The sequence below is a fragment of the Amblyomma mixtum genome, chromosome 2, assembly GCF_055824585.1.
Source record: "Amblyomma mixtum isolate Tamu chromosome 2, ASM5582458v1, whole genome shotgun sequence".
In the NCBI taxonomy this organism is placed as follows: domain Eukaryota; kingdom Metazoa; phylum Arthropoda; class Arachnida; order Ixodida; family Ixodidae; genus Amblyomma; species Amblyomma mixtum.
In genome coordinates, this window is record NC_143013.1 from 217,538,690 (window position 1) to 217,558,512 (window position 19,823).

The 19,823-nt window shown below is 46.9% G+C and overlaps 2 protein-coding genes across 5 annotated transcripts in view; both read right to left on the reverse strand.

Annotated features, from left to right (window-relative positions):
- Positions 1 to 19,823, reverse strand: part of LOC149362576 (2,4-dienoyl-CoA reductase [(3E)-enoyl-CoA-producing], mitochondrial-like) — a 170,070-nt gene that overhangs the window by 76,585 nt on the left and 73,662 nt on the right. The gene's annotated exons all lie outside the window — the stretch shown is intronic.
- The window catches only part of LOC149362580 (p53 apoptosis effector related to PMP-22), a 68,438-nt gene continuing 51,719 nt past the window's right edge, over positions 3,105 to 19,823 (reverse strand). The window contains exon 2 of the mRNA XM_089573105.1: positions 3,105 to 14,423. Coding sequence (XP_089429231.1) covers positions 13,857 to 14,423 — 567 coding nt within the window. The 3' untranslated portion in view covers positions 3,105 to 13,856. The remainder of the gene's footprint in view (positions 14,424 to 19,823) is intronic.

The window sequence follows — 19,823 nt, forward strand, 5'->3', positions numbered from 1 at the left end:
GGTGCATTGAGGAGAAGCGCAAAATTCAATTATCGATTACGTTATTTTAAATGGTAGCACAAAAACACTGGGCATGCTTTACCTACAGCCTATACAGATTTGAATCCTCGAATATCGCGAAATTCTCAAAAAATGGTGCAGTTGCTCTTTAAAAAGCTGCAAGACATTGCATGTGCTTGCTGAATCCTGGTTGAGTGTGCAGGCCTCCATGCCCGTAACAACGATGAAAGGAAGTTACTGCAATTAAGAAATATTTATGACTTGCAGGTGTATTTTCAGCTTTTGTTTGCAGGCAGCACATGCTGCTGTTGCAGTCATCACAGTGACACAGAAACAGTTAGCCAGCTGTCATAAGTAGGGGCTGAACTTTCTAATTAAAGCCAAAAAACTCTGGGTAAAGTAGGCCCAATTAATTTTTTGAAATTCGGTTCTAACCGATAAGGGTCAGTATTTCTGGGAGGCATGTCAAAACTAGCTGGCTATGCAGCACCAGTTACAGTAGGTGACAGCAGAAAATTGTAAAAGTACTATAATCAGGAACGCAGCAAGACAACAGTATGTTTGAAATTTCATGCCTTGGGTCGGTAGGTGTGCATTTTGAGGCATCGATCCACAAACTCGCACGCTATTGCAGGTTGGAAGGCTCCTCATCCTAGCTAAGTTCTTTCGGCTAGCGTATACGCCATCTGCTCAGATTTATCACTGGCTTAGGGCTAATGCTTGGTAACGTAGGTTTTTCATTGCATGCAAGCACGCCAACTTTTCGAACCTTAAAGGGACAGTGAGAAGAGCACTATTAATATTTTTTTTATAGCAAAATCCGATAGTTCGGCATGTCATGGCTTTGTTGCAACTTGGCCGGCAGCGAAAGATGCATTTATTTTTAAGAAATTTGCATTCGAAGTTGAAAAAGTTTTTCCCGCCGCTCTGATTCAAACTTCTGATTCTCTTATGACGACACAGGACTAAGCGACGTAAAATATGACGTACACATGACGTAACGCAGACTCCGTGATTTCTGGAGGCCAGCACTGCGGCCTGGCAGCAGCCGAAAAGAAAGCTATAGCCGGCCGCACGTTGAAGGCATCTATCGGCTATTGCGGCCGTCGCTTCGCTTACGTTTGCACCGCGTTTTGCCAGCGTTACGATGGATCCCGTTCTCGAAGTCGTCAACGAAGTTTTCGCAAATAGACACCTTTAGCATACCGTGTACCTTGTTACCGTTAGCGGAATACCAGGAGCCCGCTGGTGAGCAGGCGCTGATTAGTCCCGATTCTGCGGGCGCGCGCGTAGCTGCAGGGCACGCGGTGCCATCTGGCGACGTTAAGGAGATTTGCGCATGCATTGGCTGCGCCTCGGTGATTTGTGGCTTCTCAGGTCCTAGTGTTGCTAGAACCAATGGTTCTAGCAACACTGTTTTGTCCTATGACGTCATCACGCTTGTACTTGAGAGTTTGGCCTGTGGCGGCGATACCTGTATTTTGGTTCTTGCTCTTTTCTACGTTACAAGAGCTTTGTTGTCAGTGTGAGTGGCGTTTTTGTAATCAGTAGCTGGTATTCTGTCGATACAAGCCAACTTCAATTTCTCCTCAGTGTCCCTTTAACTGCTGTCGAAGCAAAGCTATGCATAAATGGCTTCTCCGACAGTTATGTAGCAGTTGCTGCTATCAACACGCGAACCACATATGATGCAAGCCCACTTATGTTTTTGTCTCATGACGCAATCATTTAACTGTAGACATTTTACTTATTACGACAGTAAAAATTCCTTCTGTAAGAATATAACCCCCTTAATATCACTGTGTTAATTAGCACTAAAAGTTAAAAATAGATTATACATCATTTTTAACTGCACATGGACATTATATATTTTAACAAAAAAAGAAAATTCATACATAAATACTATTCACCGAAAAAAAAAAAGTTTCATTCTCAAATACAAACCAAAAAAAAGTCCACCAAATTTCCATTATATAAAAGGCAAAAAGTCCAGCCCCTAGTTAATAGCTATGAACAAAGTGCACCCTTGCACTCCCGAAGCTGTCTGGTGAAATTCTGAAATTCACCTCTATTTCCCAAAGGTGGGCACATTGTTGTGCTTGGCATATTTTTTGCAGTTCCTTTGCCAGAAAATTAATACTCGCAAACGTTACACCATCAATAGCGGAATAACCATATCGCAGTATGCATTATGTATCCTAGAAATCCATCCTCCATTGCTTACAGTAAGTCTTCCTGAATTCACCATTTCCAATAAGCTGCTTGAAATAGCCTTGACTGCCTACCACAACACATTACGTACTTGTTAGAAAATTCTTTCAGATTATGTTTCGGTTGGGTTGGTTTGGTTTATGGGGTTTAACGTCCCAAAGCAACTAACGCCATGAGAGACGCCGTAGTGGAGGGCTCCGGAAATGTCGACCACCTGGGGTTCTTTAACGTGCACTGACATCACACAGTACACAGGCCTCTAGAATTTCTCCTCCAAAGAAATTCCAGCCGCCGCGGCCGGGATCGAACCCGCGTCTTTCGGGTCAGCAGCCGAGCACCATAACCACTGAGCCACCGCGGCGGCAGATTATGTTTCGATTATACTCTACTCGATAGCTGTAGCGCTCTTCCCAATTCAGTCGCCACCTAGGCCCAGTGGCTAGTTAAAATACGTTACTAAATAAGACAGAAGTGCGTGCTTTTGGGTTAGTTGGTTCATAATGAATTTGAATGGCACAAGAAAACGAACTTAGGAAGACAGAAAGATAGGCACTCTTTCTATCTGTCTTCCTGTATTCGTTCCCTTGCGCCATTCAAATTTAATAAATAGGACATACCTGGCATGTTTTGCATGTAAGGTGTGTTTATGTGGTTTATAGGACAATGCTAAGCAGCATTTTTTGAAACTTGCGATTTGAGCTGGGATAAAACCTGCAATCACTCGTAGCTGTGACCATGGCCCAGCTATAAACTGCACGACTCTTGACAGTTAAAAGTTCATTGCACTAAGCATGCTTATTAGCCATCATGACCACATGACAAAAGCATGTTCATCAAATATGTGAATGGTTCCTCAAGAGACGCATATTGCAGACATGACTTCGAACACATGATAACAGTCGAAAATGTAACTTTTATTTGATCTTTCCGAAAACAAACCGATGCAAGAGCTACACAACCAAACAGAGTTTGACAAAAAGAAAAAAAAAATGAGGCGATCTGAAGGAGACTGACAACTCAGAAAACTGCGTACAAGACAGAACAGTCATTTTCGGGCAGGAATATCCGAGGAGGGATGTAGTAGCAAACAAGTTCTATTGCAAGTGTAATTTGAAAAAGGTTCAACTCTCTCGCGCAAAAAACGATTCATGCCTAAATGTAACAGCTCGCACACAAACGTAGGCAGTAACATTCGGCGCCAAGCACGTCAAAAGTCCTATAAACACTCGGAAAGATGAACGTACATATACGCGAGTCCCTTTGCACAGGCTGAATACTTTGCTTTTTTTTTTGCTTGTTTGCAATTTTCCCCTTTCTCCAGATATTCCGCAAAGCAACTTTCACACATGAAAGCCACAGATGAGAGTGTGCGTATGAATGACTTTGCTACAGCGTACTAATTCTCACACCCACCACTTCCTGAGATTTGTTCAGTCTCTGCTACACATTCAAAACTGGAACCCAGTGGTGGCGAGGGGGCGTGGTAGCGCTGCAGTCATGTGCAGTTGCAAGCAAGGTTCTAACACACAAATGTCACAATGCGGTCTCCATCAATTCTTGCGGTTCGGGACACCAAAAGGCATGCGTTACAAAGTGTCATCAAAAGGAGGAAATTGAAGACAATTTGATTTAGGGACATGTGTGTTTTAGAGCGGGTTTTAAATAAAACGAATAGGACATCAACCGAAACTGTCTCGAGCGCTGCAGCATTCTTGCCGGCAAACCCCAGTAAGCGAGAATGTATCTACAAACACGTCGGCTTTTTCCCATATTCTTCTTGAAATACCTCGCCAGTTTCCCCGCTGTTCAAACTCGGCACACAGACAAAGGTTCATATTTTACATTCATATAAACAACTTGTGGGGTAAACTGAGTGTGTACAGGCCAAGCTGTATGGCCAGTATCTACACAAACCATGTTCAACACATGGGTGCAGAGAACAAAAGAAAAAAAACACTGCAATGCACAACCCTACATCATCACAAGCTAGCCTATAGCAGCATGGTATATTCTTCATATTTTGCCTTTGCTTTGCTGCAGGCAAAGACAGTGAAAAAGCATTCACCTTTTCTTCTTATGTACAAAAGAAAAACCACAAAGCGAGGCATCTGCCTACAATCGCTTTTTCTTTCAGTGTAACCCCCATAGGGCATGTTGCTAAGTACAAAGGAGGAAGAACAGTAACATAAATTAACGTTATGGAAAACATAACCGAAGGGTAATAGAGAGTGTAGGCTTTACAAAGTTAACTGGGAAAAAAAAGTTTTTCTACTCTTGTACGCAGACAGCCGGAGTCTTTCTTATAAGAAAAGGCACGCACCTCTGATTTGCTTACATATCACCTGCCAATATAATTCCAAGGGTTTAAAACAAAACATGCTAAGTGATGTGATTCATCTCTACATAAATGCACACTGTAGAAACAAGTTTTTTGATGCAGTCACGCAGGAGTGGCAAAATACATAAAGAAATAAGTGCTGGCAGTCATCCTCATTTGAAATTGAGCTCTGTCAGCATAAAAAAAAAAATTCATGTAACGTCGCAACGCAAGATTCCATGAAAGATGTATATGTGCTCAACAATGTTAGCATTTAACATTTACTACTACCCTCATCATGGTTTTGTGTTCTGGACCTTCCTATGCAGCAAGTGAAAACCAGCAGACGCTACCCAGTGATGCTATGACAATTCCTTTCGTTGCACTGAGTTGTATTACTATTAGATGGTGGGGTAATGACATTAGAACAAACGCTTAGTGGGTACGTAAGGCTACAGCGCAGTAGCAACGTGGACAAGACAAGAAAAGGACGCAAATACTATTTCTTTATTGAGTGAAACGTACACAATATATAGGAAAGCAGGGACAGTGGTAATCAGATGCCTCTGCTTTCCTATATATTGTGAACATTTCATTCAATAAAAAAATCAGTTGTCAGCCAGCCCCTGTGTCCGAGCCCTTGTCTTGTCAGTGTTGCTACTATGCTGCAGTCATAAGCACGCACAGCCAACTAGCCAGCCATTATGTATTAAGTGTAGTGGGTCCCTCAACTGCAGAATGAGAGTGACGGTTTGGAGAACGAGGCTGCACGCATGCTCCACGGTATTACTAAAGTCCCTTTGTGTTCAGCGCAGTTTCATTCTGTGTGCAAGAATTTTTAAGACACACCACTAGCTTGTAAAGGAGCTCCTTACATGTGTACACGAGAGTTTATTCCCATTACATTTAAAAAGTAAAAGGATGTTCAAAACCAAGAAAATATGAGACTGCGACAACATCGACTCAAATCAGATGAAAATAAGAAAGAACGAGAAATGAGTGGAAAGCTGGATATAAAAGCACATGCTCAACTACCATCATGCTTTAATTTAATTAAATTCAGAACTTGAGAAAGCCAAGCAAACAATATGCACATGTACTGTGCAACTGCCAAACATGAAGTTGAAATATTTTTTTAAGAAGAAAAGTTTTCACGCGCTTCAGAAATCAAGCAGCGATAGAGGGATGATGAAATGAAAGCACGAATTTCTCTTACACAGCTAGGACACAAAAAAATGAACAAACTGCTTTAAATTAATAAATTATCCCTTGTTTGCGCCGGTGTATGCATTTTTTAACTGTTTGGTGGACTACCCTTCAAGGTACAAGCACACCAAAAGGTTCCATCGAATGAGTCTACCAAGAGCACTCCCAACAAGATGACCAAAACAAATGAGCAATAAGCTAGCGTGACAATGTGGCCAGCTTCCAAGGCAGAGATGCCAGCGTGCATGTGCCAAAGTAATATCGTCAACATATGTCACAATAACTGCACAAAGAATATTACACTTGATATCTTGAAAAGAACAACATGAACAGTGACACAAAAGGGAGAAACTGAAAAGTAGTCCGAAGCACTACACTCCTCCAAAAACCACTCAACATCAACTTGCACGTACAGCAGCACAACTTCATACAAGAGTAGCAAGTCATCCCGAAGAATACAAACGGTACACCAGACCTAAGATGAAGATACCCACAAATTTAGTTTGCACATGACTGCAGAGTTGAGCACACAAGCAAGATCTTACCCATAACAGTTCTGATGGGAGCTATGCAGAACTGTCAATTGCAGTTGATCAGCGGTAGACATGAATGCATGTTTGTCACCCAACAACTGCTGCACTGCTTTTGGAAATGTCCCTTTTCAGTCTTACGCGGTTAAACAGCTAGCGAAGTGCCTAAGTGACAACTTATTTTTTTTAAGCACCCACATTTTTTGTGTATGTGCAATGCCCAGTCCAAAATTCCCAGTCCTACAATGGATGTGGAAGTGGCTTCTGATGAGAAAGGTCAATCGATACAGTGATCAGCTGCAGTACAGTCGCGAGCAATATTAGAGGGAACGAACAAGAAAGCAAAATTTCACATATAACCAGTGCTGCCATCTAGGTCGCTAAAGGGGAAGCTGCAAAGGGGCAATGCAACAAGACTTCATTTTCCTAAAGACAGGTGGCGCCTCCTGCGGCTTTGCATCGCTACAGAGGTCGCCACTGATTTTGCAGAGAACACGGAAGTACCGCAACCAAATTTGGTAGGAACAAAACTGACTGATTGGTATGAAACATGCCAGCTCTAAAAAGACTAAGACTAATCAGCAGTCTGCCCAGGAGCGCCACAATGATTGGTACGCTTGTCCTGGCACTCAGAAAACGCAGCGGGACGTGTGTAACGTGCACGCAATGTGATGAATTCATTGGAACACACAGCAGAACTTGTACAGAGCATCACACTCACGCATTCCAGCTTTCAAAAGTGAAGAAAAAAAGTGCAAGGAACAACGAAACAAAAGACTGTTAGGATGACTCACACCAAAAAATGCAGACAGACAAGATGTGCCCACTACTTCCAAGGGACACAACGTTTGGCAGTGGTTTTGACGCTCTCGTTTCTAGGACGCTAAATCGAAAGCCTCGGCGGCTTTTTCTCCTTTCCATTCAGGTTTTCAATACGTGTTCGAAGGATTACATCAAGACAAGGCAAGAAAAAAAAAACGCAAAAGGAAGTACAGGATCACTGTAGACGTTATGCCTGTCTAGGTTAGGTACATCAATACCTAAAGTGGAAAAATGATTTCACATTCCACACCTTAGTATGAGGACACTGCAGTCGAGGGCTCTGGATCAGTAGAAGCCACGTGGAGTCATTTAATGTGCACGGAAGTTATGCACACAAGTATTTTTGAATCTTGCCTCCATCAAAATGTGGCAAAGCCACCATGTACCAAACCGATCACTTCGAACTCTGCAGTAGAACACCACACCTTCTGAACCACGGCAGGAGTGTCAAGATAAAAAGTGAACCATTTGATTATTACAAGTTACTATCTTGTCTTTGTTACGCAGAAAACAAGACATGATACATTAACCACTAAGGAATGACATCTTTGCCATGAGTTGAACATCCACCATGATCATGCCCACATGACCATGATCATGACCACATGATTGCTCAGTGGCTATGGCATTCGGCTGCTGGACCCATGTTACAGATGAAGTCCCAGACGTAGAAGCTGCATTTCAGTGGAGGCAAAATGCAAAGCCACCCATGTACTGTGCAATGTGCTGTTAGACCGCTAAAGAACCAAGATGGCCGAAATTATTCAGGAGGCCCCATACTGAGTGTCCCTCATTGCCCACAGAATGTTAAACCAGACATACACAGGGAGGAGTCAAAAGATGGCGCTTATGTGTGCCAGAGCAAATTAGCTTTCACACTGTGATCACTGGGTAAAGTAAAAAACGGGGCATTCAGAATCTGAGTTCTTTTTTCTTAGGAGACGACCCGACAAAGAAAGTGACTTGACATGGATCGACACCAGCCTCAATCAGGCTGATCAGTGTTTCTCTTTCACTAAGTCTGGCTTTCAACTTTCAAAATCGCACTGTCCCTATTGGCTAAGTCTAAGCGCACCCTTTCTCATTATCGCGATTATTGAAGTAGAGTGATGCTCCTACATTCAAAGTGCATTTTAAATGTGAAGATGCTTCTTTTTCGTAGTTCTCTTAGCAAATGGGGGGTGGCAAGTGGCAGGCAGCCACAATACTGGACGAGGAATCCGGAAAATATGAAACCTGTTCAAGCAAAGCAGGAATGACTGATAGCACAAGAACTATCCTTCCTTTGTCTGCCAAGAGATCAGGAATACCTCATTGCATGGGCAACACGAGGAGAAAAAGGTTGGTCCAAAAAAAAGTAAAACGATGAAGGAGGGGCGAAAGAACATAGAAGGTAGCCGATAATTTCAGAGAGAGAGGAACTTGGAGGAAGCGCCGCAGGTCAGCACGACGCGCACAATCCAGAAACTCTACCATGCTCGATGCCTTCTCTTGCATGACGACATTTCGTTCCTTATCCCGTTTTTTTTTTTTTTTTATCCTTCGTGCTTTGCACCCACAGACCCTACGGACACACATCACAGAACCACACAGTCGAGGAAATAAGCGGGCCTCACGTGACTGACCAAGACAGCTTGGTGACACGAAGTGACAAATCACAAAGTTTTCGCCTCCATGCAGTTCAAGAGTAACGTGCATGGGCTTCAGGCCCAATGACCTAACACCTATCTGAAATGTCATATCGATCTACGGCATTAGAAAAGAATAAAAAAAAAATATGCTGAGACGTTGCATGGAACAGCAAGAGTAGTTGAGCATATAAAAGGGTGCAATTTGCAACATAAAACAAACCTCAGCGCAATTTTGAACCACGCCAGCTTCAAGCTTTCATTTGAAGAACTCAAGAAGCAATTCTTCAGAAAGTCAAAAACAGACATTGTTTTTAACCTTTACCACTGCCCTTTACTGACTCCACAGAACGGTCTTGAAAACTTAATTGCTTCAGGTTGCTTCGTGCGGCCTGAGCTGAATTAATCACGCAAATACTTTCTGACTGTGATAGCAAGTATGAACTGTAGTACACCAAACGGCTCATGTAAATAAACCTGCTGTCAGGATACACTCACGTGAAGGTTTCTAACAAAGACAGCTGCAAAAGCCAAGTAAAATGGGACCATGTCAAGTGTACCACGCAAACTCTGTTCAAAGGGCACAGTCACCCAAACACCACACATCAACTCGCTCTACTGGAAGCTATCAACATTCTGGTAAACATCATAGAGAGGGAGAGGATCTTTCAACAGTCACGGGTCAGCGTGTTGAAAGCCAATTGAAAAGAAAAACAAGAAGGCTTGCAGGCACCATAAGCATTGACAGAAATGAAAGAAATGTTAGAGCAAACTATTCCAAACTACTTCAAATGCCAAGCAAAAAATTCAGCTGATTAGTTCGAGCTAAAAAAACGGTAGCCAAGTCATCACTGACTAGTCACCTACTAGATGCAATGGTAAAATTCAGCCTGAAAGAAATCAAGCACTTCTACTAAATGTGTGTGAATCCAATCCCACGTAATCTCCCTGGTCTAACCATAAAAGAACTGTTCCTGACACTGAATGAGCTTAATCACAAATGCTGCCCTAAAGAGCCAACTTCCACCAAGTCGCAGAGCATAGCTTCATCCGAATCTGCAGAGTAAAGGTCAAACCTGCCTACCATGAAGAAACTAATTGCAGCTTCCGAACAAAAACTCAAGGAACTGATATGTACATTGCCTATTGCCCAAGAAAAGAAACAGTTAGGCATAGGGCTCGCTATGTAAGCTGTCATCAACATTTTCCTGAATAACAGCGCGAACTTGGTACAGCCCCCGTCCATGTGTCTTTCTTCTGTCCTCGTCCAAGTTCGCGCTGTTATTCAGGAAAATGCCGTACCAACTCGCCCAAGCTTCCGCTTTAACTGTCATCAACATAACATACCACTGACATCGCAATTAAAAAACAAAGCAAGATGTTATTGCAGCTGCCATCAAAAATATCCAGAAATCGAAACACTATTACAAGACCTCACAACAAAAACGGTGCACTCATGATAAAGAAAGCCCAGTGTATAAGCTCTTGTCCGAACTTAAAATCGTCCTTTCTCTTGCAGCTGCGCTCCGTGCGTAAATTATGGCAGCTACGGGTAGCTAAAATAAACACACTCTTGTTCACAAACAGAACTACAAAAGCAACACATCCTAGGTGCCAGTGAACACACTATCTGGCTCCCCAAAGCCAATCTGCAAGCCATGAAAAGGGGGGGGGGGGAATAAACAGCTCGACAAGAAGCAAACAAAATAAAAGATGACCCCAACCTCTTTGCTTCAAACTAGCACTGGTTTGCAGCCAACATGGCAGCTATGGCGAGAAACAAGGCCCAAGATTCAGGCCAGCCAAGCTGCCTTTTCTAGTTCTGTCTTAACACGTTAACGCACAGCTAACACCTTCACTGCATCGTGGGTCACCAGTTGGTAACGTGTATTCCTGCTGTGCACCACGAATACAGAGTTGTGCGAATGAGCTGCAGGACAGGTCAGATTTTTCAAGGGCCTTGCAAAAAGCACACAAGCCAGGTCGGTCGCTATTTGCCACTTGTCTGCAGTTCCAGAAAGTTGGCCTCGCCAATGGCTCACTAGTGGGCCTTACCACCCCCAAGTAAATTTAAAGGTGGCCCACCAGTAAGCCATGAACCACAGTGATTTTTGAAAATCGCAGCCGCAGTAAACATGCTGATAACCTGAAGGCCACAAATCGCTGTCATTGTTAGAAAATTTTGAATCCTGAAACCAAGTCGTGATCCTAGGCACGGCATAGCCTGCCAGTGCAGATACGATAGAATCCCTTTAGCACAAACATGATAGGGCTTTGTTAATGTGGTTGGCTTACCGGAGTCAAGCAGGAAGAACTGCAAAAAATATACTCCAATGTCGGTTATGTTACAAGCACTGCTATGAAACCAGGAATGAGGCTAAAGCAAATAATGTGCAGTTTGCAATGAAACACGACCCAAGTACTCCAATAAACAGTATTCTCGAAAAACCCACACAATGCTCCTGGTCAATTATTCGCTCGTTGCGCTACCTTCTTGGAACGAATTCTTTTCTACACAAGAGGACATGTGCTGTGAAAGATTGCTCACAAGCCTCATGCTCCCAAAATAAAGCTTTCAAAACTTAAAAAGCTCAATGTGCCTGCTTACACCTGCTTCGCCTTAACAAATGGTAGGCTACAAGGATGTGTGTACAAAACCATGTTAGAGTCAAATATCTATAGGGGAATCCCCCAAAGTGGAGCAGATTTGTATAGGTTATGCAGATTTTAGTAGCCGCATTGCATATTGCCATGCTTGGGTGGATGCTAAGGAGTAATTACCCTCTTATTATTGTCTAATTATGCTCTTGATGCGCTGAACGAGTGCGCTAGCCAATGTGCACAGGTAGCTAATGTTATTTTTTGTTTTGCACACTGTCTTTGAGAAGCTGGGCAATCGTTCCAAAACTGCTCAGCTTTTAAAAAAAATCACCTCGATGTGGTTTGGGCTTAACGAAGTCTACTGTGCTGCTCACACATGCAGTCAACATTGTGTAGCATTGGGCTCCACAGAAAGGAATCAATAAGGAAAAAAATGCAACAAAATGTGGCTTATACAGCGCCAGTTTGCATTTTTAGTGATACCCTCTAGGCTGATAATAGCCTGGTAAAAAACGAAAGCAACAGTATAAGAGCATAGCTACTCTAGTGGCCAACCAAGATGAGAAATGTTTAACCCACAGGCCATGCAGACTACAAACCAGTGCTTTTTTAAGCTGCTGTCATTCTTGCACCTTGCACTTCACGCACATCCTGGCACTCTCGACGCAGCTTCAAAATGTGCACTCCCATAGCCCAGGCCAGCAGTGCCACGGCCTTCCCACAGCGTCTTCAACCCACGTTCAACACGTTCACCCACACTTCACTGTTCGACAGAGTGGCATGCACTTTGTAACGTGGCACACCAAACCTAACCACACTAGGGCACACATTGCAGCCGTGAACCGCTGGCTGGCTCCTGGTCCTCTGGGTGCTCAATGGAGAACAAGCAGGTCTTCCATTCTCCCAGAACGATGGTGAGTCAGAGCAGGTACGCAGTCACAGACTGCCACAATGTGGGCCTAGGTGTGGCGATGGTGCCACAACAGGGCACAAGTCCACAAAACCATCATCAGTCAACAACCCTGCACTGTACAGGAAGCAAAAAATAATAACAAAAGAATAAAATAAAGACAGCTGCGGTGACTCGCAGCAGATCACGTTGGAACAGTCTAGGCCGCATCTTCTTTCCTGCACACGGATGTTGCACGACGAGGTGGGGGTGCTGTTGTGCCACGAGGTGGGGGAGCTGTTGCGCCACGAGGTGGGGGTGCTGTTGTGCCACGAGGTGGGGGTGCTGTTGCCTCCACAAAGCATTGCACGGCGCGCGCTTCTGGCTACTACTATCACTGCACACAACAGGGCGATGATTGAAGAGACAAGTGGCGCCCCCTGTCGTCACTCCTTAGCAGAGCTGACTAATGGCAGGCCCGGATAAGACAAGAGAAGGTGGAGAAATGGGGGCAGGATCCAGCTGCACAAGCACTCACTCACTCTCACAGGGCTGACAGCATCAGCAAGCCTCGGCCAGTGCCGGACAGCTGCACACACTTGTATCTTCTTCTTAGTAGAACAGCAAACAAAAAAGCAATGTCTCGCAGACTGTGCCAGCTCAGTTGCGCTTCACTGTGTTTCACGACGGTGTCAAGAGATGGCGGCAGCAGTGGCCAATCTATTGGCACCCTCTGACCACACAACCACTTGATCAAAAAGCACACAGTGCAGTTGAAAGTAGCTGCGAGAAAAACGATTTCGGGTGGCAGCCAAGTTTTAACGCGGCGGCTGTCATCAAGCTAGGGCAGGGAAAAATCGGGGATGCTACAAATTACTATGGCTTGCACTTCCGATGCTAAAGCGACACATGGTTAGTTTTATTTCTGAGTCTGTATTTGCTAGAGAACCGCTGAAAATTCTGTGATACTAAAATGCACGCAGCGGCAAGAGCCAGGGTCATGGCATAAGCTGCCAACAAATCCTTCATGATGCCAAAGATGAAATAAGATGTATTAAATAGTATGGATCTGAAGAAGTGCGAACTACCACAAGGAAGCCAAATAACTGACTGCCAACATGTGCAAGTGTCACTTCATGAAAGGATGGAACGTGAGGAGACGACTAAAAAACCCTCCAGCCAACAATCCCCACACATCTAAATCCCATAGCTGCCTTTAACTTTGCACAGTTTTTCACAAGCAAGAGCCACCTCTTTCAAAAAAAAAGGGGGAGGGGGAAGGTTTGTGCATCCGGACAACAGACGTGCAATGGACGCTGTGAAGTGTGCAGGCAGTCCTAGCCACTGGAATAAGCTGCCCCGTCACCACTCACTGGCGACACTGGTGGACATATATGGCGCGGTTTCCGCACCGCGTGCTTTCTGAACGAGTGGCCGTGGTCCGCGGTAGTGTAGAAGAAAGACGCGTACTGCAGCAGCAGGCCAAGCACGAATGCGAGCCCGCTCAACAACGGTCGAGAGGAGGTCAGCAGCATCGGCAGGCGGACTTGAGGTGGAGCACTGCGGGCGACGATCGCCTGGGCGTTTCCTCGGCACGCTCGCGCGTCTCAGGCGGCGACGGCGCGTCCATTGCCCAGGCGGACGCCCGGAGGCTACGCCTTGGAGTCCGCCGCGTCGTGGGGCGGCAGCGCCCGCTCGCGGTAGTAGATCTCCTCGGTCTCCTTGTCGCACAGCAGGAGCAGGATGGCGCCGAACAGGAAGATGGCCGCGCCCCAGCCCACGCCGTACGCCCAGCCGAACTCCCAGAGCTGCCGGTTGCTCTCCTCGATCTCGGCCGCGAAGCAGGCCGGGTAGATGACGAGCGCGATGAGGATGCAGAGCAGCGCGCAGACCATCACGTAGAAGGCGAGCCGGTACATGAGGTACTTGCGCACGGGGTTCTTGCTGCACAGGCCGCAGCCGGTCATGACGGTGGCCGCGATGTCGCACAGCAGCGTGATGACGCAGAGCGCGGCCGCCGCCTGGATGTAGGCGACGGTGCGCGCCACGTAGCAGCCGGGCTTGACGTTGAGGCCGAACGGCAGCGGGAGCGGCGCGTCCTCCTCGACGCACTGCTCCCAGAGTCCCTGGCGGAACTTGTGCGCGATGAGCCAGTTGGAGGAGGCCAGGCACAGGATCATCAGCAGGATCACGATCAGGCCGCAGATGAAGGCGAACACCTGCGCGTGTACATACACCCAAACGCATACTGTGAGGCCACTATAAACAGCGAGGCTTAACGGAAGCAGTATACAGTGCACGTCACGCTTGCGCGGGGCGCTAGAGACGACAAAAAGCCCAATTAGAGAATCGGCGACCGGTTCTCGGATGAAGTTTCCTGTGGCCATCGTCGACGTCTATGCGGATACACAAGACTGATACGCACCAAGTGCATAACAGAACCGCGAAAAAGGTTTTAAAAATATAAAGATTCCAGGAAGCAGCGCTTGTTAACCTTCTGCCCTGCATCAGTGCAACACAGGGGAACACAATTAAACGTTCCAGGCACGCGGTCAGTGCTTTCTATTTGCGATTCGAAATCACAAACTGCGTGAATTCACATACTGCCTTTTGTTTTGTGTCACAATAAAAGCAAAACTTTACAGGCAGAAAGTAGGCAGACATTGAGCGAAGACAACGCGGCTCTCACATTCACAGCCGGGAAGACGCTCCCGCAAACGAGTTTGCTTTCCCTCCGACATATTCTGACCGTATACGCAGAATATCAAAAACATAGGAACGAACGCAGATGATTGAAGTCTCCCAACCGGAACGTATTGCGAAACGCGTTAATGCTTAACTGCTCTAAAAACAAAACAAGAAATGATTAACTACCAACATCACAGTGAAGACGGCAACTAATAAACGGGGGCTGGACACCACGCATGCTACACCAACTGTCCCAGCTCTCTGCTTTAAGGAAAAGAAATGAGCACTTTTAGCACTTTTAACATCCCCTTCCCCGCTACTCCAGCCTCCCTACCCTTTTCTTTCCTTGTATAAAAAACACCAGAGCCAACTTGTGGCCACCTACGAATATCAAAAAGAAAAGAAAAAACACGACACGCATCATCAGAGAAGGCGTGACGCCGCATACCAAGCTGCCACCGAGACAAACCGAAAAGCCAGAAGAAAAGACCGCGGGCAAAATGTAACAGCGAAACGCAGCACACTTCTCAAGCGGGAAAGAAAAAGACGCGGCACAGCAGAGAAAGCAGGAGTGACATATATGACGTCCCGGGCACTTTATTTTATGAAGTGCGGCGGCGAGCGCGAACAAGTGGCCACCTCCGACACCCGCGTGTGTGTTGGTGCGTGTATATATTTATGCTGCAACACAGCGGGGCCAAGGCGACATGCCACGCGTTTTAAACCCCTGGCTGCGATCGCCGCGCTGGCGCGTTCAGCGCGCAGCCAGCGGGAGAGGACAATGACCTTCGGGCCCGGGCCCCCCCCCCACCCCACGCCACCGGTGGGGAACACGCCGTTCCCGAAATATTCCCTAATCCCGCCTCCTGCTTCCCTCCCTTCCCGTTATAGAATGTGGGGAACGGGCGCCCCTGCACCTAGGGAGCAAGAGTCCCCAATTGCTTACCTAGACGGCGCGCTCGCTACTCCTTTTATCCCCAGTTTCGCGTGCGGAAGAGCTGCCTCGGAACCGGGAACCGAAACATTTCGGGAAGCCCCGTCCCTCGGTGCGTTGCCGCGGCAAGGCGTCGTTCAGTGGAACAGCGGTGTGCGCACGTGCCTCCCAGTAACATTCACCGCGAGGCCCCTCTGAATTTGCGCTTTTGTTGAACAACTAAAACTTCGGCGGATTCCTCACGAACAATGAATGGGTCCTCCGTAATTGCTTTTCCAATTACGTATCGCAGCTCCGGCGCACCGTAGACGGAAAGACTCTACAGAGCTTTTTTTACACAAGCTTTGATACCGAACTCTGCCATATCTCGTACCCTGGATGAAGAAAAAAAAGGATCGAACCGAATCATTGCCTAAAGATGAACAGTAGAACTGAATGTTCCTGGCCAGCGCTAAGGGAGGAACCCACTGTGTGGGCCACTCCCGCAGGCCATGAGGGGGGCTCTGCCCCCCACCTGTAATTTGTCGTGGCCAATAAAGTTTACACCACCACCACCCTGCGAAGCTCAAAATTCGCGGCGCAGTGCTATCAATGCTCCTCGGCGAGCTTGGAAATTACACGCAACCATCGTCGAATCTTTTACACAGCAGCCCCCCGAGCAAGAGAGAAAAAGATTCCAAACGTAGAAGTGGGCGCTGTTAGAGAACAAACGCCACAGCTTTTTTTAGCACCGAAGTCATGCCCTAGGTTTCAACCGAGCAGCGTTTGCGAAAGAAACATATCGAACACGTTTTCACGGGGGCGCGTTCGTTCAGAACTTGAGGCTAAAATTGCTGTACTTAATAATTCACGGAAAAAACAGGGATTGACTTTGAAAGTTATTTAGAACAGCCCTTTTACGTTTCTAAACGACGTGACCATTCTCGTAAAATCAGAGAGTACCGCACCAGGACGAACATGTTTGCAAATTCACTTTTTTTGTTAAAACAGTGCAACAGTGGAACCGGCTTTCCGAAATGCAAGTGTTCTCTGCAAGTGAAGATGTATCTTTTGCCGATCTGCAACCCCACTGCTATACGCCTTCGGGCAACGCGGGGTAACTCTTGAATAAAGAATAAAGGACCTTGTACACCGCTAGAGACTCGAGTTTCCGCAGCTCGATGACCCGAGGACTACCGCTAGGCGGCACCCGCGGCCACTGCTCCGAGCGGCCCAGAGGCAGCGCCGATTTTAGAAGCGCGGCTTCCGACGGCGAAGATGAGAGAAGATAAAGCGCGGGGCGCTGGCTTCTCAGCACCACCTCCCCCCCCCCCTCCCCTCCCCCCCCCCCCCCTCCCCTCCGGTCACGGCGCGAGGTCCGAGTGTGCGCAGCACGTGCAGGATGAGCAAACGAGGCGCCGGGCGGCGAGCTCGTTTTAAAAATACGCGCAGCTCCCGGGGTAGGTAGCCGGCAGCGGCGCTAACGCGGCGAGCTCTCGCACCATTGATCGCTGCCGCGCACGCGAACTGACGACGGAGGCGAAATTTCCATTAGGCGCACGCCGAGAGCCACAGGTGGTTGGCCCCGGGCTACCGTTCGCTGCTCCGACACGCTCGCGCGCATTCGAAAACTCCCTAGGGGGAGATAAGACGGAAATACGTATGTAACGTTAAGAAAGAGCGGGACGGAAGAAACAAGTCGGCCGGCAGATTTCTCAAGTGCACCTCCGACTCGCGTGAGTGAGGCGCCTCTCATCTTGTTATCTATCACTGGAGTTCATCCTCGTTCTTCCAACACTGCGCTCTCTTGCGTTACCCCTGTTTTCGAGCCCAGAGTAGACTGTACACTCGCCGTCAAAAGTAAATGGAAGGCGACTTTGTCAAAAAAAATTAATTTCTTCAAATCTAAAGCATAATGGTCCACGCTTGTTGGTGCACAGTGCAATTCGCACAATCACAATTAGGCTGCACATGTGTATTCGCAAGGATTCATGAATTGGGGGGGCAATGAATAAATTTTTTCGTGAATATTGCCTTCCATTTACTTTTGACGGCACCTGTACACACGCACAGTCGGCTCAAAAAGATTACTGAAAGCACAACAGCTAATAATGTGCACAAAAACGAAATAGGCTGAAACTTACTGCTGCCCTGTCCGCGCGCGGTGTGAGACTGCTGTTAACAGGAGAACAACGTCATCTGTTTTGTCGGGTTTAGCCTCCCAAAGAGAGAGAGAGAGAGAGAAAACTTTTATTTAAAAAGAGGAAGGTTGCTCGAGCAACTTGGGTGGCACCCCTAGTCCAAGGCGCCACTGGCTTTAGCTGACTGACGGACTTGCTGAACCAACTTAAGTTGCTGATCCAGGGTCTCGCTGGTCAGGGCCACCTCCCACTGCTCATATGTCGGGTTGGATACAGTTAAGTGTTTTGGTTTCGTTGTACATTCCCACGATATGTGGTAGAGCGTAGGGCAAGCTCCACACCAAGGGCATGTATTCTGATATTGAGTGGGGCTAATCTTGTGTAGTATGAACAAGTTAGGGAAAGTGTTGGTCTGAATTTTCCTCAAGTCTATGGCTGCGGAGGAGTCTAGTTTTATGTGAGGGGGTGGGTATTTTCTGCGCTCGAGCCGAATATGTTCTAATCTGTCACCATAGGTGCTAGGCATGGGCGTGGGGTAGGGATGAGGATCCGCCCGGTGGGTTAAATCTCGGGCTAGATCGTTGGCTACCTCATTTCCAGCTAGTCCTTCGTGACCAGGTGTCCATGTTAGTCTGTGTGTTTGGCTGAGATTGCCAAGTAGCTGTGTTGCTCTTGAGGGAAGCCTGCCATTAAGAAAGTCTCGGCAGGCTTGTTGGGAGTCTGTTATAACGTGGGAGGACTCTCCTCTTTGGTCTTTATGTTTGATGGCGATAGCTATTGCCAGAGCCTCTGCAGAGGAGGGGTTTTCTGCATATATAGAAGCTTGGAGAGCCGGTTTTAGTTGGTGGTCAATCGCAGCGACTGAGAACTTTCCCGGCGTGGGGTAGGCCCCAATGTCTACGTAAACGGCTTTACGGTCGCTTTCTAGGTGTTTCTGAAGTGCCTTTGCTCGCGCTTGTCGTCTGCCTTGCTGATGAGCATGATGCATGTGACGTGGGATTGGACTAACGGTGATCTTTTCTCGGGTTTGGAGTGGAAGAGAGGTTTTACTGCCTCTTGTCTCCAGCCCCGGCCATGTCCCTAATTTAGTCAGGATCGTCCTTCCCGCATTGGTTTTTAGAAGGCGTTCTTTTTGGCTTTCCAAGAGGGCTTCTTGGAGCTCGGTAAAAGTGTTGTGCAGACCAAGCTCTAGGAGTCGTTCTGTAGAAGTGGCTATTGGAAGATTGAGGGCAGTTTTGTAAGCCCCTCTTATGATTGTATCGATAGCTCTGGTTTCCACAGTGCCCAGTTTTTGGTAAGGGAGGCCGTATGTTATCCTGCTCAGAACTAGGGCCTGGACGAGTCTAAGGGTGTCCTCTTCTCTCATACCCTTGCGGTGCCAGGTAATGCGGCGGATCATTCTTGAGATTTGATTAACTGTTGTTTTGATGGTTCTGATCATATGGTCGGATCTGAGGTTACTTTGAAGCCAGAGCCCCAGTATCCGGATCTTGTCCACTTCATTAATCTTGCGTCCACCCAGGAAAAGCTCAACTTCTCCTGGGGATGTGTAAGGGAGTTTGTGGAGTCTAATGACCTCCGACTTCTCCGGGGCACACTCCAGACCACTTTCCGCAGCAAATTCTTCAACCCTGTGTATGGCTTCTTGTAGGGCTTCTTTTTGGGCTAAGGAGCCGTGTGTGGCCCATAGAGTTATATCATCGGCATAGACCGTGTAGCCTATGTCGGGCTGCGTTTGAAGCTTTCTTGCTAGCTTTAGCATGGCAATATTGAAGAGGAGGGGGGATATTATAGCCCCTTGAGGAGTACCCTTGTTAGGCATGGGGAAGGGATGAGAACGGACTTCACCAATGCCTATGGTGGCGGTTCTGTTGGAG